Source organism: Cervus elaphus, chromosome 24, assembly GCF_910594005.1.
Source record: "Cervus elaphus chromosome 24, mCerEla1.1, whole genome shotgun sequence".
In the NCBI taxonomy this organism is placed as follows: Eukaryota; Metazoa; Chordata; class Mammalia; order Artiodactyla; family Cervidae; genus Cervus; species Cervus elaphus.
This window is the reverse complement of record NC_057838.1, coordinates 44,520,482-44,547,629: the sequence shown is the minus strand read 5'-3', so window position 1 is coordinate 44,547,629 and position 27,148 is coordinate 44,520,482. Positions and strand designations below refer to the sequence as shown.

Here is a 27,148-nt window from a genome sequence, read left to right as displayed (position 1 = left end):
AAATTCACAATTACCAGTGGTGATTTTTATTAACTCCATTTATAACTCAGGAACCTGAAACTTGAACCAAAGAACTTTCAGAAGCCATTCTAACAATAAGTGATGGAGTTAAGGTTCCAACCTGGGTCCCTCTATCACATACCCGAGAGTTTAAAGTCTTAACCATTCCCTAATCCCTCCAAACTGGATCCAGTTCTTAAACATGAGCTTACAGGAAAGAGGGAGCTCAGAATGTCTGTAGACAATGTTATTCAGGGCCTTTAATTTTCTGTTTCCTTTGATAAAGACAATCACACGCAGGGAGTCACTGCAGGTCTTTTGAAGAAGAGCCTCCTAACAGCTGTTCCAACAACCAGTGCAAAAATGGAGGCTGGAGAGCTGTCCCTTTCTTCCAATGGAGTCCCAGCCATTGCTTTAAATTGCATGACAGGTTGCACAAAAACGAGCCTGGAAATTTGTCTTGATTGATGTACTTATAACCTACTTCTGGGAACATGAATGCAATCATATGTTCAATCATTTAATTTCTGCTCAAACTCTCAGAAGTCATAGAAGAAAAATAAATTAAAAAAAAAAAAGAAGTCATAGAAGCGAGTTGAGAGTTTGGCATAATATTGAAGAACAATGGTGTAGTTGCTAACTTTGTGAAGAATTGCCTTTTCTCTTTGGGAATGATTTTATTCTTTTGAGTACTAAAATGCTGCTGCTGCTGATAATAATAGCTAATATTTATTAAACATTTGCCGAGTGCTGGACAATATTAAGTGCTTGGGATGCATTTCTCATGTGATTCTCACAATCCTTTGAAATAGTCACTATTTTTTCTTTCTCTTTTTTGTTTCATTGTTTTATTCATTCATTTATGAGTGAATGAACCTGTCTTAAGCTACTGTATGCCATTCAAAGATGAATGTAATATGATCTGTGCCCTCAAGGAATTCACTACCTAGTGAATAGAGGGAGTATGCAGGCATATGAGCTGTTTGCTGTCGATGTTGAGTTGCTAAGTCATGCCCTACTCTTTGCAACCCCATGAACTGTAGCCTGCCCTCTGTCCATGGGATTTCCCAGGCAATAAAACTGGAGTGGGTTGCCATTTCTTTCTCCAAGGGATCTTCCCGACTTAGGAATCAAACCCGGGTCTTCTGTTTAGCAGGCAAATTCTTTTCCCTTGTGCCACCAGGGAAGCCCCTGGCACATGAGCCAATGAGTTAATAATTAGTGTCCAGTGTGGTTAGGATTACAATTAACCTGGTTGAGATACTGGCAACTGTGTTTCCCCCAGAAGTTCCTAACATCACTTTCCACTCTACCATGCTTCACAATTCTAGAGCAGGCATCCAAAAGTCAAGACCTGTCGCTTCTCTGTCTGAAGGCAGCGGTGCTTACCTAGTATTTCAGGTTCTTGCTTCTTCCTTCTTGCATCTTGCATATCACTGCCAAATTCATCTTCCCCCAATCACCCCTATAAATAGGTCCTCCCTTTGCTTGGAAAATCAAGAATCTTCAATGACTTACCTTTCCTTAAAAAATAAGTTAATGACAAAACAATTTTTTTTTAAGCTCAGGCTCCTCGCTTTAAGAAACTTCTACAATCTTACTGAGAGTTTCTATTTTCCTGCTACTCCCAATCGTGAGTCTGCTGTTCTAGGACATTATCATATTTACTACTGGAGGAGCACTTTTTATTCATTTATTTCTCTTTACCATAATTCATGCTAAAATGCCAACAGTGTTCATATTGAGAGACCCTGAGCTAAGCTGTAGGCTCTCAGAGTAGGGACTATGTTCATTATTTTATCACTCTCAGCAAATCAGGGAGCTTTGACCATGCAAAGGACCCAATAAACATTTGCTGAACCACAACTCAAACATTATCTACTGAAATAATTTTTTAAAAGGACAATTCTTAGACAGTATTTTTTTTAATATATATTAAGCCCGTTGCTTATTATATACCATTCTATTTTCATGGAAAAATTCCTCACAGTGAACAATAACCCAAAAAATAAAAATAATGGGATTTCTGCTCCATTTACAATTTATCACGAAAAAATGGATTCACTCTCCTTTTATGGTGTCTCTTCTGCTTGATAGCAATAGGACCTGGTGTAAGGGTGAAATCAAGACTCATGATTAAAGTGGCCTCAGTGATTTTAAAGATGTCTCAAGGAAAGATGAACATTCTTGAAAAAGTTGAAGATCAGATATTTTCCTGAATATGGCACATTCATAGAATCTCAGAATCCCAGGGTTAAAAGGGACTTTTAAGATTCTTTTTCATAATCACCACAGATAAGAGAGAGTTGGGTTTTGCAGCCGATATTTAATTAACTCAGTTCTTCTAAGAGAGAAAAGTTCTTAGAGCAGTTAGGCATCTACCTCATAAGTTTCTTATGGATTCATAAAGTGTTCAGTAGTGGGAATTTCTCTTAAAATGCTATGACAAATGAAATGAAGCAATATGTAGCTGAGACTAGGAAGAAACAAGTGTGATCAACTGTCCCTTCCCAAATTATTTTTTAAGTTAATTTTACAAAAAACTGAATGTTTTTGTTTTCTGCAAGTGTTCATGTTGATACAAAACTTATTTTCAATAATAATAGAGCAGAGAGAATTCATTCATCCACTCATAAATCAATACATGTTTTTCTTAGAGAACTATGATTTTTAAACTCACAACTAAAATGAGTTAACACAATCATGGTGGAAAACATGGGTTTTGTGGTCAAGCAGGCCTGAATTCTTATATAAATTTCTGAACTTCTCTACCTATATAAGCTTGGGGAAGTTACTTAACCTTTCTGGGCTTTATTTTTTTTATCTAAAAAACAAACAGTCTCATGATATCTACTTCATAGGATTGCTTTGAAGACTGAAATAATACATTTATAAGTATCTAACATAGAGACACACAAGAAGCATTCAGAAATGTCAGTTATCATTTGTTTTATTGAACTGATCATTATAATGCAAGTTATCTTAGAATTATTTATGTTTCAGTATTACACTTATCTCTGTAAGAAAAATTATTAAAAGCAACTAACTAGCATTAATATTAGCTCATTTTATTAAATCCAATTGTTTATTCCTTGTCCAATATTCAGAAGGTTTTCAGTAGCTTCCACATTGGGAGAAGAGGAGGCAATTTTTAAATCCTTTCTTTGTGAATTTTTTTAAAGATATTTCAGGAAATATGAGTTCATTAAAAAAGGGGGATTGAGAAACTATATTTTGACCTAGGCCATAAAATAATAGGTATTAAAATGACTGTGTAATACACAAAGCAGAAACAACACAGGTCTAATAGCATCTTAGGAAAAGTGATCCTAGAAAAATGAACTAGATTCTATAAGCCAGAGGGAATACCAAGTCATCAAACTCCATGTAGGAGAGGCAACTATAATACTAATTTTTCAAGACCATCGGCAGATCTGGGACATTTTTATTCTTAAAAAGCTTTTTCTCTTTCCCTCCATGCCGGTGGGTCTTTATAAACTTGAATTAAAAGTGGTACTCAGGATTTGAGGTGCATTCCTTTTCCTACAGCCTACGTGTTCATTCGGGAGATATTAAAGTTTGAGAGAAAGAGGAGAAGCTGCTTTGTTAACTTGCAACAAAGTAGGTCAGCTGTGAGAGGGCAGAGAGCAGCCTGAAGAAGAGGAACAGGGTCCTTTAGAAAGAGGCGAAGATACTAACGGCTGACCTTACCAGCAGTTGTTCATTATCTGTGAGCCTCTGTGAATGAAGGGGGACAAATGCTAAATCTAAGACCTTTGGGAAAGGCAGTTTCCCCTCCGAGCAAAGATCAGAGGGTCTCTGTTCTTGATGGTCGAGATGCAGGGCACAATACTGAAATATTAGATGGGCTTTAAGTGGACAAGGATGGCAAGTGTCATTGGCTTGTGTGTGACTGAGCTCCAGCCAGAAGAGAGCCTCAACTTAGAAGCTCTCAAGAAGCACTGCCGAACACTGACTTTTATCTTACATTCCTGAAAGCTTTGCCATCTGGTTTTATTCCCCTTCAGCACAACATATGTTTTTCTTGCTTCCAAAATATATGTTTCTCTATTTAGTATTGTCAATCTATTAATTCACACAAGGCCTCTTAATTCATAACAAGATTCTTCTTCTACTCCATATCCTGATGCTGAACCCTACTATTAAAAAGAAAATTATTCAAAGCGTTCGTAACCATTTTGGACCCTCTAGAGTAGTGATCCCCAACCGTTGCGGCACCTGGGGCTGATTTTGTGGAAGACAGTTTTTCCACGGGCTGGATGTGGAGGCATCTTTCAGGATGACTCAAGATCATTACATTTATTGTGTCCTTTATGTTAGTTGAACAGCTGTGTCTGACTCTTTGCAACCCTATGGACTGTAACCCACCAGGTTTCTCTGGCCATGGAATTCTCTAGGCAAGAATACTGGAGTGGGTTGCCATTCCCTTCTCCAGGGGATCTTCCCAACCCAGGGATTGAACCTGATTCTCCTGCATTGCAGACAGGTTCTTTACCGTCTGAGCTACCTGGGAAGCCCTTTGTGCACTTTATTTCCAATGTAATGCCACTGCTGATCTGAAGGTGAAACAGGTCCATGGTCCAGAGGTTGGAGAGCCTTGCAGTAGAGGATTTGTGTTTCTGTTTTTAGTCTGAGTTTTTCAAAAATATCACATTGTGCTGTATATGGATAGAACAATATGCAAGATTCTACTTCCTCTGCTTGCTCTATCCAATGGAGTTGTGTTTTCTGCGATTTGGTCTAGTCCACATATAAGGTGTATATCAAATGTAGGCAAAGTTACCCTTGAAAAAAATCTTTAAATTGATGATATAATAAAGCAGATATAATTTTGCATATATAATCCTGCAGAATAATTTTTGTTCAAAGGGAAGTTTGAGGAAGACTGAATTCTAAAGGAGGGGAAGTCTGAAATAAGAAAAGTGTGGAAGAGGGAAATTTAAATGCAGATAAATATCTGGATGTTTAAGCCATTCTGCTTCTGAGGTAGCAGTCTGATCCCTCTAATGTATGCTGGATGGATAGAGAATTTTAATGTGCTCCCGCTTACCTATACCATGAACCCCATTTCATTTTAACATTAATGCCCCGTGATGTTAAGAGATGTCCTGTGGGTTCTTTGTTGTTTTGAAATAAAACATCATGGTAGAGACAACATGGGAATGTGAGGGACTGAAAAGCGACTTTTTTTTTTTTTTAGATAAAGACCTTGAGTTCCAGTTGAGTGTAAAGACAGCCATTTGGAAAGTATCACAAAAGAAACACTCACAGATATGTTAAGGATTTTTCATGAAAAAGCCCAGGTGAATTTGATTAAAAAATAAATTTTTTTTTAAATGCCTTGAGGATCCTCAGAAATAACCAATGCTTATGCAGAAATCATTTTCACTCAAGATATTAAAACTCTGGGGCTGCTTGATTTGTACTGAGTGAATCCAGTCTCTAGTTTTATAAAATCTTATTATCCAAAAAAGTGTGCTATAAATTCAGCCACTAAATTCATCGCCAGCTTCCTAATGTGGTCATCTCGGTGTCACCCTAAAAAGTAGAGCTGTTTTATCAGAGGCTCAGGTTTTAAAATTTCCACTCATACCATCTCAAACACATTGAAAGGAAACACACTGAAAGCTCACATCAAATATACTTTTGACTGTAAACATATAGTTTCCTTTATTATGACTGTTGGTGTTAATTTCTCAGGCTTTCTTTTGTACTTTCCATCAATTCATTTTTTTCTTTTTTTCAGTAGGCCTTTGAAATTCTCAAAGACCCTACGCTGGGAGATAAACCCTAATGCTGGGTATGAATAAACTGGCCTTTCTGAGAAAGAACAGCTCAGTCAGTCATCCTGAAGATCATTTAGCCCTTTTGTCCCTTGCGCTGAAAAAAAGTACCAAGTCCTTGATCTACAAAACTAACACAGAAGTTACTCTAAAAAGTGAATGTCCCCATTCTTCATATTTTCATCATACAAGGAGATTCTGGACAAAATATAGCTTGATGAAACCACATGGCATCATTATATTTGCATTTTAAGATGTTTTAAGTTAAAATCTTACTCTTCTTAATAGTGTTCTTACCCAATCATGAAAAGTTAAAAAGGACCTAATGCATCTCACAGAACATTAATATCTATAGAAGGACACAGTCTCATGCCCAGGTTCGATGAATTGCAGACAGACTTGTTTCCTTTCTTTGCACAGCCTCCATTGTGATCGGGAAATGGTGGTGTGAGATGGAGCCTTGTCTAGAAGGAGAGGAATGTAAGACACTCCCTGATAATTCTGGATGGATGTGTGCTACAGGCAATAAAATCAAGACCACAAGAGTAAGTTGTTTTCTTTTTTTTTTTTTTCCAAATGTCTCATGCATGTTACAAACTGTACTGTTTGCCTTTGTGTTGTATAAATAGCACCCAGAGAAGCTTTGAACAGGAGAGAAAGAAGCTTTTTCCCCAGCAGAAACTATTTTTGATTATTCAGATCAGTGTCCATCCATCAAAGAGAAGTTAGAGATTGAACTTGACTTCTCCATACTGAGCAGTTTAGTGTTCCTGTTATGGACTCATAAACAAAGCTAGGCTGCCATCGCCAAAGGGAAGAGGGGCAGTGAGGCGGGTATTTGGATAATGCATTGGACATCTATGGTGCTCAGAATAGACAATAAAATAAGGATCTTGCCTAATTCATCCAGATGGTTTTCTAAAAAGTTCTGCATTTAAGTACTGCCATTTTCTAAAGGTTGTTTAAAGGAATTTTTGATGCTCTTTTAGGGAAATGAAAGGTTTTTCTGATGTGAATAATTGTTCTTTGCTTTGTGTGGTTGAAGCAGGAATTGGCTTCAAAATATGCAATGATGTATATGAGGCTACCCAGCCCATCAGAATTGGTGTCATGAGGCTGCAACAGGTTAGAGAGGCCAGTCTAGGCCAGTTGTTGACTCTGTAGTTACTAGTTCATAGGAAAGTTTGAAAGTTCTAATGGGAGTATCGAGGGGGGTCCTTTAGGGTAAGTAAGACAGTAACTATTCACTATACAAAAGTCTACTAGTATTTTAACAGTCAGTATGGTGATATGTACATGTACCGTGAGAATATCAGCCCAGTTTTATGTGTGTATGTTGCAAGTATTGGGTACTTTTTAAAGCAAGCTCCACTAGTTAAAATTCCAGTATGTTGAACTTGTAAGTTTCCAAAAGAGCGATCCGAATTTCAAAGGGCATATCTGATTCCAGCCCCTAAATCATGCGTCTTAACCTGGTCTTTCTTCTCAGAATTTTCCTTTCAAAAAATAAAATTGGTTCTTGCATTTTTGTGATGCAGAAAACATAACACTTTATGAAACTTTTTATAAGTGAAGACTCTTGTTTTTCCAGTTTAGTTGCCTGTACTGACCACGTTAGCCAGTAAATGGCTCCACCTCCCTGGCTTGCAGCCAGAAGGCTTGTCGAAACCATCCTAGCCTGTTAAGCTACAAATTGAAGGTGCCAAGAAGCTCAACCCAGACTATTGTATTTCATTTCAATGACACACCTACAGAAGAGAGTGTTTAAAACTGAACCTAGTTTGTGCTACTTACCCCAGAAGTCATCTTAATTAGCTGGTCTAGAGTATGGATTTTTGGTTTCCCTTTGGTTACATTTTTCATGAAGATGATTTTGCCAGATAACTTGAAGATACCCTCACAAGTTAGTTTTAAGCTACTCTGAATTTTAGCCAGTCAGTAGCTGTTGTTTTGAACATGTTGCTGACATACTCTTTGCCAAATCTCCATGCCCTATTCCAAGTGATAAGCAATCACCCTTTATTGATGGTAATACTTGTTCTCATAGTACCTTCAGACTTAAAACTCCTTAAAAAGAAATAATGTGAGTCAAAATATTTCAGAATTTAGATATGTAAAATTCTAAGAGTACCAATAAGAAGACTCTTTGGCTGACAGAAAATAAAACAAAACAGAGAAATTGTTAATTCTGCTTATTTGTGACCCACATGTCACTTTCTTTTATTTGGCTTTTGTAGAGTATATTGTAAAACCATCATGCTTGCGGTAATACATCCTAGACATTCTTCCAAATCACCAAAGTATGGTGTGGAATCTGATCATGGTAATGAAGCCAAGTACACACGTGTTCACTACGCAACTAGGTGGGCTGAACACAATCCTAATAGTTGAACAGTATAAGAGAAATAAATCACCCTTACAGGCAGTTTAAAAGCAGAAGATGTACCTGTTTCTGATGTGTGCATCTGTTTCAGGCAAGGAAATAAGAGAGTCCTCTATAGCCACATGTGTGGCACGTCAGTCAACTAAGAATTCTCAAGTCTCTCTTTAGAGAAGGAAAAAGAAGACAGTAGAAAAAGGTGAATGTTTCAGACCTTACGAAAACCCAAATACTGCAATTGACATATTTTCTTCCCCCTTCCTTACGAAGAAATTCATGATTAAATGAACACTTTTAAACACAAAATCCACAAGTTAAGTCCAGGTGATATACATAGGCGCTCCATCCCAAATAAATGGCTAACACCAGTCCTTAGACCATATGCTCTAAAAAATAGGTTTTGTATGAATTTTTCTAGTATGCCTTGTACATTTTTCCCCATCAGAGTATAAATATGCCTACACACTTCAAATGTTGACCCTAGCAATTTAACTTTTAAAAGTTTAAGTCACAGATGTATTTTAATTAGGAATCATATGTTTTCATTGTTCTTTAAGAAGTAATCTTTAGGGTAAAAAATTCAAGACCTTATTAAAGAGAAAGGAAGAATAAAGAAAATCACCTCTTTTTGTTCTATGGGTAAGATTGATTCAAAGAGTTCTTTAAGAAAAAACAAATGCAGAAAAGTGAAGAAACATACTCAGATTGCTAATGGCAACTGTGAATTTCCTGCAAACTGTTATTTTTTTAAAAGGAACTTCAGTGTAAAGAAATTTGCAGGAAAGATTCCTGGGACTTCAGTCTTTCTCCCTACTTTTTTTTTTTTTCCATATAAACTCCCTATTATCTGAGTTACTTCCCAACTAATCATCCTAAGCCAAAATTCTCAGCATTTTTTCAAATGTAGATAAACAAAAGATGGTTTAAAGTGTGCTCTAATTTAAATTTTTAGGATGCTCATTTTTTAAGGAAGGTGGAGAGTAGAAATTCAGTGTTTCATTTAAACCACCAGACACCACAGAATATAGACTAGCCAGGGTAACAGGCCACAGTCTGAAGGAAAATCTTGGGGAAATTGGATCTGGGTGACAATAAAATTCAGAAGGGAGGAGAGAAGATAAGTAGAATCAAGCAGAGGCTTCCCTTTCAGGAGACTTGGCAGAATAAATCATACGGAAAGAGGAAACTTCCTGAATGTCACATTATAGAGAGAAAGTAATCACACTTGAGAGGTGTTCCAAAAACATGGCATGGGTACAGTAAAACAGATGCCTTCTGAGAAGAAGCTTGGTGCATCTGGGTGAAGCTTCTTGGCTAAACTTTAACACTGGTCCTGCTTGATCATAGCTTCAGTTGTTTTATTAAATTGCTTTGTTAGGAATTTGGAGCAAGACTAAACTACCTAAATATTGACTAGAGATTTTCTTCCTATGGTTTTAGATATCCATTAGTTTATCCCTTTTCTTTGAACTGATATATGAAAAACATAGGTTGGCTAAATTTTAACCCTGTTCCTACTTAATCATGGCTTCAGTTTTTTTATTACATTGCTTTGTAGGTAGTTTGTAGCAAGACTAACCTGCCGAAATATTGACTAGAGATTTTTTTCCTATGGTTGTGGATGCCCATTGGTTTATCTTTTCTTTAAACTGATGGAGGAAAAGTGTAAGTGTGAAAGGTGAAGAGGCTATATTCCATGTATTCAGGAATGAATCTAGTACCTTGTATATTCAGGAATAATAACTTAATTCAGAAAGCTAGACTTCCCCTTTGAGGAAATAAGTTGTCTGACAATGCTGTAATAATTTATGTGTAGAAAGTGAACAATGATTGTTTGCAGACAGGAAGAGGAAGAGAATAAAATGAGGACAAATCCAAAATCACTCAGGAAGGAAAATTAGTAGATTAAAATAGCAGAACGTAATCTGGTTTTATATCTGGGGAAATATCAAGCAACTTTTTGGATTTCCTTCATCCCAGTATGTTAATGTCTTTCACACTAGTGAGGAGATCAACAGTTAGTGTACACTGTAGAGTCTTATTCCCTAAAAAAGAAAGTTACAGACCTCAGTTTGCAACCTAACCCCTCAGATTACACACCTAACCACAATAGCCATCTTTTCAGATGTGGTATGCTCTGTGACTTACCCAACACAATTCACCAGAGTCACTTGTCCACAGCCTCCTGGCCTTATCCTCCTAATGGCTTTGCATGTCTCCACCCATTCTAATCACCCCAGTGTTGTCGTTTTTTTATATATTACTGAGGAATAAAATACCAGCTTTGACATATTCCAGCTTCTTCACTCAAAATTCCACCAGGCGTGAAAGGTTCTGATAGTCTTTACAGTCTTGATCTCTAGTCCATTCATTTTGCAAGAAATGCCTTTGAGAGAGAGAGATGATGGGGAAAGAGGGGAGGTTGGAGTGGGAGTGGTATTTAGAGACTGCAGGAAGGAAGAGTAAACTATATTCTTAAAGAATAAACTATGCTATCAAAATTGCCACAATGATCCAAGTGTACTCATTCATTTCTTTAACTAATAAATAGTATTAAACCTCTATTATCTAAAGTTAAAGTCTTGGGAATGTGATGATGGTCATGACATGGCCCCTGGTCTTCTATGGAGAATAGAGCCTAAGGTCGGGTGCGATGAGGGAGAGGAAGGGTCATTACAAATTTTTTTTTAAAAAGGCAATTCCAGGTCAGTTTCAGAAACGTCCCTTTCTCCTTCCTTTTGGTGGAAAAGAAGACAGTGAAAACAAATGTCATAAACACCACTGGACTATAGGAAACCAAAGTTTGAAAGGATCTGTTATTTATATGGAAAGAGTCAAAAAAATAAATGTGTGAAGTTTTCTTATATATTCTGCCCCTGGCCCAAACAACTTTTGAATGCAAGCATGTATTACCATTCCTACTTAACCCTGAAAGCTTTAAATGGACTTCACTCCTGGACTCAGAATACTCAGTTTCTAAAACTATAAAGAATTAAGAGATGATGAAGAAAACTGTTTTAAGTCCTAGAACTCTAAAATAGAACCTTCAACTTTATTAGAACCACCGTCACGCTCTAAACCAGTGATTCCTCATGCATGCATCCTTCTGAATATGAGTCTTTGGGATCATTATATGAATGGATTGAATGACATCAGTAGTTATAGAAGTATGCCATTGATTGCCCTTGAAAACTATATCATTGTTTGAGTAGAACAGTTTCTCGCCTTGTAGAGATCTCTTAAATTCCTCAACAAGTGTGATCCAGTCTTGGCGATGACTTCACCTTATGCCATCCCTCTGCATCTTATGAGCGACCAACATGACAAGGCTAAGGAATTTCCTTCTCATGAAATTCTCGTCAGACAGACATAGGAATAACTACATAATTTACAGAAAGAGTCCAGTGCAAAATGAAAACACAAAACCCCTGTTTAAAAATTACTGAGAATTTCAAAAAAAAAAAAATTACTGAGAATTTCAAGATGGCAGTTGCGGGTCATTAAACCAAGTGCAAGGTCCTTTTCGGCGCAGGGCTCCCCACAGTTACGTAGGTTGCATGCCCATGACTGCTGTCCTGCTTAACCATTGCTCCAAGAGTCTGTGTCCTCACTTGTGGCAAAAATTAATGAATTGATACAAATATGGTGGCCTGTGCATGTGCTTTGATCACCGTTTGAAAACTACTGCTCTAGACTTGAACATTTTTTTATTTCAGTGCACTTGAAAGAAGCAACATCCTAAAAATTCATGGTGTCCTTAATTTTCCTCCTAATCCTCTTTCTTTGTGCCTTCTTTTCCTTCTTTTCTTCCTGAAATTTCTTTCTTTCTCTCTTTGCTTTCAGATCCACCCAAGAACCTAACGGAAGCATTTGTTATAGTAATAAAGGAAAACCAACTTTGCGGAAAATACGTTTTAAAAAGTTAAAACATCTTATACATTAGAAGCCAAATGGATTTCTTATTTGCACTTTGACTGATTACCAGATAAACACAGTGCTTTTACTGTGTATCACTGAGTATCCTAGAGTGAGAAGATCTGAAGTTTTGGCGGTACCATGGAAAGTGGGTTAAGAAAAAAAGAAATGGGTTTTCTCAATGCAAATTTTTTGGGATTACGAAGAACGATCAACTATCTTCTCATTTGGATCTACAGTTACTTTGTACCACTTGAAATACATGTATATACATAATATTTTGAAATATTATATATTCTCTTCAAGAAATGAACTGTACCACAGTTTGAGACGGCTGATGTACCTCTTTGAGTTCTGGATGTTTTGTTTTCTTGTCATTTCTTTTGCTATCGGCAAGGAAAACATGTGCCCTTTTGAGAGGTCGGCATGGCACTGGCACTGGAAGGCCAGCTACAGGTGGACTCCTGGAATCTGAGGCATCAAAACAACCGAGTCAAGAGCTTCCTTCTGTTTCTACCAGGTGGCCCAAGGAAGCACATCATCCTGATTTATTGTTTTCTATCCTGTGCAATATTAGCATGCAAGCTTGGCTTACATAACCATACTTTATATTCAATTGATATATAATAACCATTCTAACCTCTTCCAGGAAAATATTTTTAGAACTACTAGCTTTTCCACAGATAAGAAAAATGAGGAATCTTGAGGGAGCCACTCCACCATGCTGTTAAGACTCTGGCAGAGTGATGGTCAAATATGGATCCCTGTATTAAGTTCTGTAAATACAGTGTCTTAAGGCTTTGTATAGCTATCCTAAACTGCAGAAATGTCCTCTGATTAAATCCAAAGTCTGACATCATTAATAACATAGTGCTGTAGCAACAAGTCTTATCATGGCACCTCTTTCTACATTTGATTTGATTTTTCCAAGAGTATTCAGAGATCTCTTCTGATGAGATGGAAAGATTGTTAAAGCAGTTAGGTTTCAGAATGATCTGTGTGACCAAATGTTGGACAGCCCTATTAAAGTGGTAAATAACTTCTTTCTAAATCATTGTGTCCTCTTCATTTGCCATTTATTTTTCCTCAATCAGAGTTAGCCAAATCCAGAGAACATTCATGTAGTGACACATAGTCCACCAGAATTATTTGCACAAGGTCATTGCTGATATCATAACCAATATTTCCAACCCTAATAATTTAAAAACCAGAAATTCATTACTAGAAGTTCAGTGTTCTCAGCCAGCAAGATGAAATGTCAAATCCTATTATTGGGCTTCCATAGTGATCACCTGGATGATACATACAGGGTTCAGCCCCCCAAAGATCAATTTGTGTCCATATTCTTTTTTTAGAGTTACTTAGCTGACACTTTTAGGAAAGACTATCTACTTAAAATCTTGTTTAAGTAGATATTATGTTAGCACTCTGGTAGAACATAATATTATTGTACATTCTTGTTACTTATCATATCATACTGCATGTATGTTTTTTTCCTCCGAAGTCTTTTCTCCAGAATATGTGTTATTAGGGCCTGTTACTAGATCAGTGGCACAGTGGGTCTCCTAGAGTGGATTTTTCAGTTAACCTTTGGGTAAAATCCAGAGGCTCCTTCATCTCTTCTAATATACCTTGAAATCTGATTGAATATATAAATACTCTAACTAGGTGGATTTGTTCTACATCTTGAATGCCTATAGAAGCATCCAAAAATGGAAATGGAAACCTTATTGCAAAATCTGACCTTCCTAAACACTTTAACAAATATTTTCTAGGAGGTAGCATAAAATTCATACCAACAATTCAGAATTGCTTGCATTTTGTGGTCCATATCCATGTACCATGTAATATGTTACAAATTGATTTCATCTATAAATTTCAGAGGTGAAAACTGAAGTCATAAACCCAAAGATTTATCTATAACAGTATCTCCCAAAATGTGGAGTAAGAGACTTCTATAATCAAATATATTAGGGAAATTTTTTTCAACAAAATAAAGTAGAAGTATTTAAAAGGATTCTCAGAGCCTTTAATACATCAAAAGATACTGTGTGTCCTCAAGAAAGACTAAAACAGGGGGAGTAAAGTAAAAGGCTTCCAGAATCCAAGCATGTTGAGTGGTCCTTGACTAATGGAGCACTCGTTTGCTGACAAATGAAAGCTGCAAGAAATTATTTCTGTGTGAGAATAGATTTACTGCATTGTCATGTCCAGTTTTTCTAGAGAACCAGAAGTCTGGATTTTTACATACAATCTTCTAACATTCTTAAATAAGATGAACCAAAATGAGACTATTTCCATTAAAAAAAAAAAACTCTGCAAGCCTTATTACTGCCCAAAATATCTGACCATGTGGCCTTTTCTATAAGATTAGTATTTCCTGGAATACCCTTTGAAGCGTGTTTGTCCTGAATAAACAAATCCAACGAGAAGAAAATTTTTTCTTTTCTATGGCCTCACACATGTAGACCGTACTCATGATTCTCAATATGTGGGACTCACAGCTTTTTCAGTTCTGTAACTACAGCCTGTAAGTCAATGAAAGATCCAGTCTAGAGGTCCATGTCTGTTAGTTCATCTCCTGTTGTTCACTTAATGCAGTAAATTCCCTGGGAAAGAGTTGGAAGGAAAGAGAAGGAGGAAAAAAAAGAAAAGACCACATCTGAATCAAGCAATCATCCAAGAAAACAGTGAAAATATTTGTAAATGTCATCAAATTCAGTTTCCATTTATCCAAGTCCCTTACCAAAATGTGTGAACCGTCAACTTGTGTTTAAATTTAACTTGCAGCAGTTTGGGGAATTTTCAGTAACTACCATCTGCCTATTGAATTTGAATGTATATGGTTTTAAAAAGTATATCATGTATTTTTGGTTAATAAAGAGCTCAGAGTGGTATGACTAATACTGATACTGAGCTTTTGAGTCAAGAATGATGAATAATATTATAACATAATTAGAGCAAATGCCAAGGGTTTCATCCAAATCCTTTCTCATGGTGAAAGGGAAATATGACTCATTTCATAAGACAAAGATTTTCAAGGAAGGTAAAGCTTATTTGCTGACTTTTTTTGTGCGTAATCGCATTTACCCGTAAATGGACTTGGCAAGCACGCTGAGATGTTTAACTACTTTTCTCCCATTATAGAACAATGAAGAATGTTTTCACCAACACACAATTCATATCTTTTTCTGATCAAATCCCATGTAACTTTCACCAAGCAATATAGTGATTTTATAGTGCAGTATATTATGCCACCTTGCATTGTTACTGATAAAATAAGTTATGAAGGGTATAAAACTGTTTATAGGAGACAATCCACACATTCCTCACCTGCATGGGATATGCACTCCTCCTTGGAAGGTCAAATATCACATCACGAATGAGTTTCTGTTTTAATTAAGCTTGACAGTCCCATTTCAAAATCTATTTGGTTTTGCTTGACAAAGTGTATCATGTCTCTTTTCACTGACTACCTTGCAAATAAAAGATTTAGTGTCTAGCAAATTCTAGGGCTCAAGTCACTTCCACCTAGTTTATAAATATAAGAAAGCAATGTAAAAGGCATTCTAAGGAATGTACAGACTCAGAGCTCATGCAGTAGTGATAGAATATGATTTTGTAGTGCCCCTGGACATTATACAAAAGTGATAAAATAAAATCATGTTCACACTTCAAAGTAAATTTAAGAGGAAGCCACTAATTGCACCAACACACACAAATCTCCTGCTAATAAAGATTTTAAGATTTTACGTTGAATAGTTCAGGATATTTTTTCCTTATAAAAGATCTCAGAAGCATCCCAATGGAAGTTACATTATGCTGACATCTTTGGTCCACAGTGGCTCTCACTTATTTATTTTATTTCCTTAGGTAGTTTGTTTCATTTTCAAAAAGAAAATGTTCAGCTCTCATATATTGATTTTGGTAGCTAGCTACATTATTTAAAAAAATAATAACCAATTATCAAACATGAAAGCCAGGACCCCAAACATAACTGACTATATTTATAGTCCAGCTCTACTTCCCACCTCCTTAGAGAGGCTCTAACCCCAGAGTAGATTCCACTCATGCCATGAGGAAAAACCTGAGGCCAGACTTTCCTTATGACAATGGTTCTCAACAACATGGATATGTAGCCATTGTTTATAGAGGGGTTAGAAATGGCTTATTATTATGATCTGTAAATATATTATAAATTAATTATTATTACAGTATAGTTTATTAATAATATTGTTAGTATCTGCTGTACACACACACACATACACACACACACACACATTCATATATCCACTCTTTAGATTCTTTTCCCATATAGGTCATTACAGAGTGTTGAATAGAGTTCTCTGTGTAATACAGTAGATCCTTATGACTTATCTATTTGCATATAGTATGTGAGTATGTCAGTTCCAATCTCCCAATTTATCCCGACCCCTCCTTTCCCACTCGGTAACCACAAATTTGTTTTCTACATCTGTGAGTCAATTACTGTTTTATAAATAAGAAAATTATAATTACTGCACGAATAGTTCCCAACCAGGGCCTACAAGATATATATGCCAACAGGAGCTAGCCAAGTAACACCAGTTAGCTAAGCAAGGTCACATGTCACTGCCAAAGCACACATGATTAGGGCAGCGATGCTGTACCTGGCAGGTTCCAGCAGGCAGCATTTGGTCCTAGTCTATTATTCCCGCTTAGCATTGGTGAGCTAATATGGCCCAGTTCTTCTGTTTTGGGGGTGTTTTATAAGAAAATCCAGAAATTTCAAGGTTTTTATGAAATCTCCAAATTGTGCATATTTATAACTTATTGAACTTTTGTTAAAAGATACGACAAAAGATTCTACTCTGTCTATGAGACATCAGTTTGCAAATCTGGCCTACAATGGCATTCTTCTCAGGATCTGCATTCTTGTGTACTTCCTCTGGTGGTAGAAAGAAATGCATTGGTGTTAGAGCTTGTCTGCAGTCCATTGCATGTAACCTGCAACCTGTCCTGCTTTTGCCACTGGGGACCCTATGTGCACAGCAATAGATATCAGTTATACTCGAATAGGGGCACGCCAGGGTTGCAAAAAGAGGTCAGCCCCTGTACAAGAATAGAGTAAACAGATTAAACCTCCATAGATTCCACTGTTGGGGTCACCAAATCAGAGTGGGAGCCAGTTTTAGGGGCTGGAAAGAAGCAGTGTCAGGTCAGAATCTCCCACAAGCAGCTGCTAAAACACCTGAGAAGCTTGAACATTTAGTTTAAGAAAAAATGCTAGGTACTACCTGCCCAATGGAAACGGCCTCCTCCCTCTGCTTTCTCTTCCTGCACACACCCTCCCACACTCACGTGTATGAATTCTTAACTTCTTTGTCCCATGATCTGGATCCTCCTCAAGAAGGCCAGATGGAGAAGCTCTCAAGGTCTCTCACCCCATCACCCCTTTCATTCAGCTCACCACTGTCATATTTCCTCTTCTCCCTTTCACATTCCAGACTTAAAAAGCACTGTATGTATTAAAAAAAAGTTCTAGGATTGGAAGCCAAAAGGGCCCCCCAAAGATTCAGGTCCTCACCCTCCACTTATAACCTAGAAAACTTGTAACCTCTTCCTCTTGAGTTTTCCAGTCTGTAAAATGCAGATCATTGTACAAAGTTTAAAGGTTATGGGGAGGCTAGGAAACCAGAGAAGATGGAAATGTGTTATACATGGAAAGCAATAGGTAAGCTCTTGTTGTTCTCAGATTACTAGACAGATCTCTGTTCAACTTTGTAGAATTCCCCATCTGCTGTTGCCACTGCTAATGTTTTTAAACCACTGGAAAATGACAATATAACCTACACTTGATCACTGCCATTAAGACTTGAGTTAGCCAGAGTTAATGGCCAGAGTTGTCTGGTTTGTAGGACAATGTCCAACAACTATGCACAATATAGTGCAGCCTCACCAGCCTACCCCCTGCCCTCCCCACCTTATCCTCTTGTCATTCAGGCACAATATTCTTACAGATTCACACATAACCCTCATTAGTGCACAGGTCTGACCTTTCATGATGTCAAGCAGAACTTTCTGTAGTGTGAAAATATTCTGTATCTGCGCTGCCCAGTATGGTAGCCACTTGCTCCATGTGGCTATTGAGCACTTTGCATGTGTCAACTGTGACGTAAGAAGAGGTTTTTACATTTATTTAATGTTAACTTACTAGACAGCCACATGTGGCTAGGCGGCTACCTTACTCGGCAGCATAGTTCTCTTTTGTCTTTGAGAAGTACTAACACTGAGCCCCAGTTGCCTAAAGCCATGGCATGCTCATAACCAAACATTTTATTGACTTCCTTTCACTTCCTGTGTCACTTCCTCACTTTATTTTCAGTGCTGCCTGGATTTACCTCTCAAATACATTCTTTGCATTGAAATCTTTGTCTCAAGGTCTTCCTATGGAGAGACCCACCAAAGGCAATATTTTAAGATGACCACTCTATTTCCAAAATGGAGAAAATGGGAAGGGCACCAACTAGAGCTGAAGAGATCAGTAAGGAGGTTTTGGGAGTATTTAGTAAACATATGTGGAGCATTTCCCTGTCAGAGCCTGAGGACAGAGCATTGAATCATGCTTTTCCATTCATGGAGGAGCTGATAGCTTAGATTCAGGTCTCAGCTACATCAGTCAATTGCCATTTTATAGACTGTTATCCAAGGCCATCGTGATAAAATAAGAGTAAGGTTATGCTGTATCTCTTAGATGTAACTCAGACAGAGAAAGCTTTAGTCCCTTCTGATTCACCTTGTTCCCAGCTAGCTAGCCTCACTACCAATGGACAAGATTCAAATTGAATTATTAATAAGGAAATTCCAAGTTTGTCTCCAATCCTAGTATTTTCTAAAAACCACGTGGTGAAACGTAGATGGCATCCTAGAAAATGCATTGGGGTAGGAGAACCCTGATCTCTAGTTATAACCCAGGAAATGACTTAAACTTCTTGCAGTGGTTCTCAGAAATGGCATTCTGTGCAGGCAACCACACACTGTAATTGTAGGGGAAATGGTGAACTAGTTAAAGTACCAATTTGAAATTTTAAAGGACATAGGCATAAGATTTTGCAAGGCAAATAAAGAGTGAAGACTATATATGACAGCGACAGAGACCTCTAAGAATATGATAGAGTTACATTGACTTATGACTTAAACTGACTTCCAGACATGGTAAGGTCAATGTAAAAACCTTTTTGTAGCTGTATGAAAAGTAAGTAGGATGTAACTATTGGGTGAAACCAATGATGTATAGGTAATGGAGAATCCAGGACTTTCTCAAGCAACTATGTTGTTTCTGGTTTTTCTATGTTGATAAAAGTTATCTGCTGGCTAAAATGTCTGAAAGGGATGTTATTAAGAGAAAAATAACTCAAGATGGGGAAGAGGTTTGGAAGAGAACATCTAATTCTTCTCAAGGATTCAAGCACCCAGGGTGCAGTGATGGCAGAAGGAGGGAAGCTCTAATTTGTACTTATTTTTGTTGTTTCTGTGGAGTGAATACTCCCATAATTGATTCCAAGCTACCAACGACAGGTTGGGAAGAGATGCACTTGGTTGGCCCTCACAAGCCTGTGAGAGCCAGCTTCAGCATACCACTGTGTAAGGGAAATGACATTCCTAGTTCAAAAAACAAACAAACCAACAACAAAAAAAAAACACCCTGTCCAAAAATTACTACACCATTGGTGGGGAAATATGTACCTCTAGGAAGGGTACTAGATGTCTAGTATGGGTTAGTGAAAGTGAAGTTGCTCAGTCGTGTCCGACTCTCTGTGACCCCATGGACTATATATATAGCCCACCAGGCTCCTCTGGCCATGGGATTCTCCAGGCAAGAATACTGGAGTGGGTTGCCATGTCCTTCTCCAGGGTATCTTCCTGACCCAGGGATTGAACCCAGGTCACCCACATTGCAGGTAGACGCTTTACCCTCTGAGCCACCATTAAGTAAAGTCTAAATTGTTTGGGAAAGACGTAGATTCTGAAATCTACAGGTCAGAGATCCTGAGGTCAACCCAGGGCAATATGCTAAAGTAGATCATTTAAGAAATCTAGGGGGAATAATTAGGGAAACAGTGATTACCAGGAGCCAGTTTGGGTTCACTGAGGAAAAAATCATGCCAGACAACTTTCTCATTGACCTTACTCTTTTCTTTAATTAGTCTAAATTTTTTTTTAATGATTGACATATTATGTCTAGATATTAAAAAGGTATGAGTCTAAGCTAAGGCTTGGTGAACTGTGGCCCTTACACTAAGTCTGGAGTGCTGCTTGTTTTTGCAAGTAAAGTTTTATTGTAATACAGCTGCTAGTTTGCATAATGGCCATAGCTGCTTTTACAATACTATAGCAATTGAATGACTACAACAGAGATATTATGCTCAGAAACTCTAAAGTATTTACTATTTGGCTCTTTACATTTTGCTGCTCCCTGGTATATTCTGGAGAAGGCTAGATGAGAGTAAAAATTGTGTGAGCTCATAACCATAATGAAGAGTGGCATTCAAGTGTTTCTAATTTCCAGAATAATTGTATCCTGGAGAAAGATTTCTAGTAATAGAATCTTGAGTACCGTCCTAGCTGTGTCCTGTGAATTTTTTTATTATCAACTGTGTGAAAGACAGTACTGACGTGCTATATAGACCAGTTTTGCAGATGATCCACAGTCAAACTGGTAGACTACCTGGCATGTTTAAATCAAGTTCAAGCAAGTAGACAGAGGAAAGTACTTACAATAATCAGAAAGAGTTGAAGGAGGTTGATGCTTAGATTCATGGAAAAAGAAAAGTGGGTCAGGAATGAGAAGCTGCATTTAAACATTTAAAGGTCTCATTTAGAAGAAGGGGTTACACTAGTTTCTAAAGCATATGTGCAATTTATAACTAAACATTTATCAGTTTAAGAACAACTTACCTGATTGACTTTGTTTAGTAGGTAATGGCTTTGTTGCTATAAATGGTATTTAAGCATAAACGAGAAGAACTCAGGGGTGCTGAATCTGAGCAAACTTTGAGAGATGGTGAAGGACAGGAAAGCCTGGTGTGCTGCAGTCCATGGTGTCTCAAGAATACAGATATGACTCTGCGACTGAACAAAAACATAGAAGGATTCATACCTAAGGAATCTTGTACTTCTCAGAATTTATGATTATCTGTGCCTAATTTTTTATTGGTAGAGTGATAGTTGGTAGAGGAGAAGGGGACGACAGAGGAAGAGATGGTTAGATGACATCACCAACTCGACAGACATGAGTTTGAGCAAGCTCTGGGAGTTGGTAACGGACAGGGAAGTCCATGGGGTCACAAGAGTCGGACACGACTGAGCAACTGAACTGAGAGTGAAAATAGAATTCGAGATACTCTTTAAAGTCAGATACTTACAACATAACAAATTCTTAGGTTCTGAAGAGCAGCTCTGACTGCTTACATGGAGATTGCTTGGTTTAGACATACAGATGTCCCTTAACAGCCCCAGAAGCCTTGCTCACCGGCAAAGAAAAAGCGCTTCCTTCCCAACTTCTGTAGCATCTGTTTCTTCAGTCTCCAGCCACACCTGGAGCAAGCCAGCGTAATCACTGATCAGTCAGTGAGAACCATAGTGGGGTGACGATTTTGTCATAAATCAGCAGTCCTTGTTACAGAGACTGGCCAAAAGGCTATTAAGTCAGGTAGAAACAACTGCAAAGAAGAACCGGTTAGAAGTCTGAGAACAAGGAAGCAGACCCAAACCAAATCAGTGAAAAACAAAATGGTCAAAGGCAGGAATTGGTTTAAAAATGTAAAACTGAGCAAGTCATTGAACATTTCAGCCAGATACGTCTCTACTACCTTTTCAGTGGTTTATCAGATTATGGATATCATCTAATTATTTTTTTAATTTTTATTGTGATAAAAGTCACATAATATAAAACATACTATTTTAAAGATATTTAGCACTAAGTACATACACATTGTTGAACACATCTCAGCCTCATTCATTGCCTGAATTTTTCACTTTCCTAAACTGAAACTCTGTCCCATTAAACACTAACTCCCCTTTCCCCCTCCTCACCTCCCATCCCCTGCCCCTGGCGTCTACCAATGTACTTTCTGACCCTATGAATTTGACTATTCTAGGTACCTAGTATAAGTGAAATCAAACAGTATTTGTCGGCATCTACTATATATTGGAATGAATTTTTAAGGTTAACTTAATATATGTCCTACACATTATACCTCTTTCTTCCCCCTGTGCTATGCAGTAGATCCTCATTGTTACCTACCTTACCTACCTTATACACAGTAGTGTATATATAAGTCAGTCCCAATCTCCCAGTTTATCCCCCACTTTATCCCTTGATGTCCATATATTTGTTCTCTATGTCTGTGTCTCTATTTCTGCTTTGCAAATAGATTCATCTCTGCCATTTTTCTAGATTCCACATCAGTTCAGTTCAGTCGCTCAGTCGTGTCTGACTCTTTGCGACCCCATGGACTGCAGCACGCCAGGCCTCTGTGTCCATCACCAACTCCCAGAGTTTACTCAAACTCATTAGCCTGTGATGCCATCCAACCATCTTACCCTCTGTTGTCCCCTCCTTCTCCTGCCTTCGGTTTTTCCCAGCATCAGGGTCTTCTCTTTTTTTTTATAATTTATTTGTTTTAATTGGAGGCTAATTACTTTATAATATTGTAGTGATTTTGCCACACATTGAAAATATTCTTGCCTGGAAAATTACACAGACAGAGGAGTTCTGGTGGTCACAAAGAGTCGGACACAACAGAACATGCACGTAGACACAGAAAGGGTAACTGAACACATATTTGGCTGCTCACCACTCAATAGCCCATAAATTGAGAAGCAAGCTCCAGTAGAGAAGAAACATGCCATATTCAGAAAATCCAGCAACTCTGAAGATTCTGCCCAACCCTAGTGATGATTTTTAAAGGGAAAAAGGGGAAACAGTTAATTATTAAGCAGGAAGTCAGAGTCTTTATCATTTTTCCATTGCATGCAGGCCTGTTGACTTACCCCAGTCTCATTTGGATGCTATCTTGCTCACATGGTCCACCTGTAACTGAGTGTTCTCTTGCCCATGTGGTCCACCTGTGCCCACAGAGTCTACCTGCAGATTTACTAAGGGGAACCTAGGGGTAGAGAGTCAGTCATTCTTTAACTATTTAATTCTTCATTCTTATTCTTTTTAATCCAGGAAGGGAATCAACAAATCAGGTAAGGTGTTGTATTTATTCAGAAAAGCAGAAATCAGGAGCAGAGTTAAATGTTGCCTAATGAATGCATCTTTATGTTTAAGGTCTAAGCAAAACAAGGATGAGCAACAGAAAAGGGGACCAAGGAGCTGCTTACAAAAGTAGATTCATTTCCAGGGGGTAGAAGGGGGAATGGGAAAGCGACTGCTAATTGGTTGTTTGAGGCAGATGAAAATAGTCTGAAATTAGATGTTAGTGATGGTTGCACAACTAAAAACCATTGACATGTAAACAGTTTTAAAGTGGTGAATTGTATGAAATGCTAATTATGCCTCAGTTTTTTAAGGGAAAAAATACAAAGATACTATTTTTTGTATCTGAGCTCAATTCTGGGCTCAAAACATCATAAACGGATTTTCTTACATACATTAATCTTCAGTGTGACATTACTAAGTCAATAGGACAGTAATTCTCCCTTGAGCAGGAGTATCTCATGCACTTCAGGGCGTACAGCCTTCTCCTCCTTGCCCACCACACAGTAATAGCAGCCCACAACCAACTGTAACAGCCAAGAAATCACTGCACAAATGCCCACGTGATCCTTGAGGATAAGATACTGCCCTTGTTGAGAGCTGCAGTCATAACAATAATCAAACCAAAAATAATCAAACCATATAAATATTTTGCACCGTGACTTTCTCGATTTCCAAACTGACAGTTAGTCACCACTTACTGTTACTTAGGGCTTCCCAGGTGGCCTGAGTGGTAAAGAACCTGCCTGCCAAGGCAGGAGATGTAAGAGACCCAGGTTCGATCCCTGGGTTGGGAAGATCCCCTGGAGGAGAGTATGGCAGCCCACTCCAGTACTGTTGCCTGGAGAACCCTGTGGATAGAGGAGCCTGGCAGGCTATAGTCCATAGGGTCACAAAGAATCGGACACGACTGAAGTGACTCTGCACACACCCACCATCACTTAGAGACCACTTCAAGGACCACCGAAGCTGTGTTTGTTGGTGATTTTGCCTGCGTCTCCTTCCCATTACATGTGGCTTGTAAAACAGCCATGCAGAATATACTCTTGCCCAGGGACCCAGGAAATAATTTGCAGGATTCTGTTTGATTTGTTTTTCCTAAATTAATACTATTAGGATGTGTGGTATTTCTCAGAATTTGTAACAGCCCTTACAGTTCAATGATGATGTGTTTCTCAAGAATGAACTCAGCAACTTTATAATTCAATGGTGGTGGTTTGAGGTAGAAAGTTTTTGAAAAAAAAAAAAACAAAAAAAACTTCCCAGCTATTTAGGAAGTTTTTCTGTTCCTCAAAGATATTTTTTATTCTTACTTGATTTTGCATTTAAAACAGCGGTTAAGAGACCCTCCAGGCACAGACTGTGGTTTCAAATATGAATCTGAATAGCTGTTGGCAGAGTTGAAGCACCAGAGGCTGCTGGTGTCACACACACACACAAAACAGCAAAGAATTTTTTCAGGTTTTCTTTTCATGAATTGGCTCCTACCAAGTGCTGAAGGCTTAAAATCAGGATCTAAGTAATTCCCAAATCACATTTTGGTACATACAAGGAGATTGCTTAATGGTTTCAAGGAGAGTCTTAAATTCTCAAAATACTTCATTTTTATTTGCAATCTTTTTCAAAATAAAATACACCCCATAGTAGGTTAGAAGGTCTGGGCAATGCAACCCAGACTTTCTCAAAAGTAATATCCCAGACTCCTGGCCTTGGACTGAAATCTCTGTAAGAATGCTTTCTACAGCCTTCCGTGAACCATTGCCACTTGTGGGATGGGATTTTAATGAAATAGTTATTTGGCTTTAAACATTGACTTTAGTCCCAAAGAGAGGAGAAAAAAAGGCATTTTACTTGGGGGGAAAAAAGCCATTCTCTTCCTAAATACAGTAGTGGATTTTTCAAGTTCATAGTATAATTAGTGACATGTCTGGTATTTTTCAGTGATTGTTCCATTTGGCCTCCTAACATAAGCACTGCAACTTCTACAACTGGAAATAAAAAACTCTTTTGGTCAAATATTATAATCTGAGCATACAGTTCATTATCTCATTGAATAAACTGGAATCTAGCTTTCAAACTGATCACTCAGCATTTCAAATTTGTTCAAGCTGATTTCTAAAAAGAATAAGAAATCAGCTTGAACAAAGAATAAAGATTTGGGCCAGATCAGAAACACTCCTAGAGAAATGCAAGATAGGCTCAAAGCCTAGTGGGGAGATTCTTTTAATTTATAAGAAAATGGTGGTCATTATGTTGGTTTTATAACTTCTGAGATGTTTATCAGATCTCAATGACATCTGAAAGGCATGTGTATGTGAGACAAACGGATTTTACAAAGGGGGCTTTGGAGTCCTCTAGGTTTTGGATTTGACAGCTGTAAACCTAAATTAAACATTTGATTAAAAAGTGAATCTTTAGAGACCTTGCCTTGCCCTGTCTGCTCATCAAACTGCCAACTCTAAGGTCAAAGCCCCTGAACATACTTGAGGATTTCTGGCTTCATTTTGTTCCATGCTGGGGCTCTTATCCTTTTTTAATTTTTTTTATTACAGAAAGTTTCAAGCATAAGCAAAAGAAGATCAAATAATATTATGAACCTGTTTACCCACCAGGCAGCTTTGACAAATACCAGTACACAGCCCCTCTTGTTTTGTCCACATCACCACCAACTGCCCCCACCCTAGATTATTTTGAAGCAAATCATACCATTTCATCTGTAAATATGTCAGACTATATACAACAAGGAATTTTTTAAAAGACATAGTCACAATATGATTATCAAAACTAATCAACAATGAATGATGTCATTAATATCAAAGAACAAGTCAGCAATATTTGTGTTCTTCTGATTGTCTTATAATTTTTCAGTAAAGTGCTTGAGTCAAGATTCAAATAAGTTCCATCCATTATAATTGATTAAAGATGTGATTTGCTTTAAACTAATCAGAGTGAGGCAGTTGGTGTGAACCAACACGGTGGCTTATAGCCTGTTATATTTTCTCTTGATGAGAACCACCATCCTTGAAGTTCATCAAAAAGCCCATTCCCTAGGATGGAGAAAGATTGAGAAAGTGTTGCAGAGTAAGCACTTCATAGAGAACAAATTGTATTTTCACAAACCGTTTTTGGTTGAGCAAAACTAGGTAGAAGATGGAAATAAAAGAAGACCCTTTAAAGAAAAAAATTTTTTCAGGTCAGACTAGCTTTTCCTGGAAGAGGATTAAGCCCCGTGATAGGTATCTTAACACTGTCAAGCATTTTGCTCTAACCCAATAAACTGGATCTTTTTCCTGCTGACCAGAGACATAAAATAAGCATAATATCTTAACCGTGTTTCAAGCAGATGAGCTGCAATCCTAGTGTTTGAAATGGGCTGATGCTCTTCAACCATTGCCTATTTTCCTCCATCACAGTTCACGTTACATAGTATGGTTCAGTGAGGTTGGGAGTAAGTGGGATTTGCTGTAAAGTCAAGCAATGATATTGTTTTCTTGGCAAAGTAACGTTTACATAATAAAATGAAATCAAATGTTTCTCTTAATGACTCTTTAAAAGAACAATTGGCTAAAAAAAAAAATAGCTGTGACAAATTAATAGGAGGGCAAAGGTATTTCAGGAAAAAAATAACAACAGATGCTAGTAACATCTCTCCACGTTCATTCCCTGTGATTGAAGCTATCTCTTTTTGAGTTGTTTGGTCTTTTTTGCTCAAAGCAGCATACATTTAGTATGTCAGCTTCCATGGGTTAGAAGTACAGGTACAACATGACTGAGTTCTCTGCTTAGAGCCTCATAAGGCCAAAA

General features: G+C 37.7%; 1 protein-coding gene across 2 annotated transcripts in view; it reads left to right on the top strand.

Moving 5' to 3' along the window:
* The window catches only part of TAFA1 (TAFA chemokine like family member 1), a 509,503-nt gene extending 496,353 nt beyond the window's left edge, over window positions 1–13,150 (top strand). For both annotated transcript variants that reach the window (XM_043886703.1, XM_043886704.1), the window contains exons 4-5: window positions 6,225–6,349; window positions 12,028–13,150. In XM_043886703.1, coding sequence (XP_043742638.1) covers window positions 6,225–6,349; window positions 12,028–12,045 — 143 coding nt within the window. In that variant the 3' untranslated portion in view covers window positions 12,046–13,150. The remainder of the gene's footprint in view (window positions 1–6,224; window positions 6,350–12,027) is intronic.
* The last annotated feature ends 13,998 nt before the right edge of the window (window positions 13,151–27,148 follow it).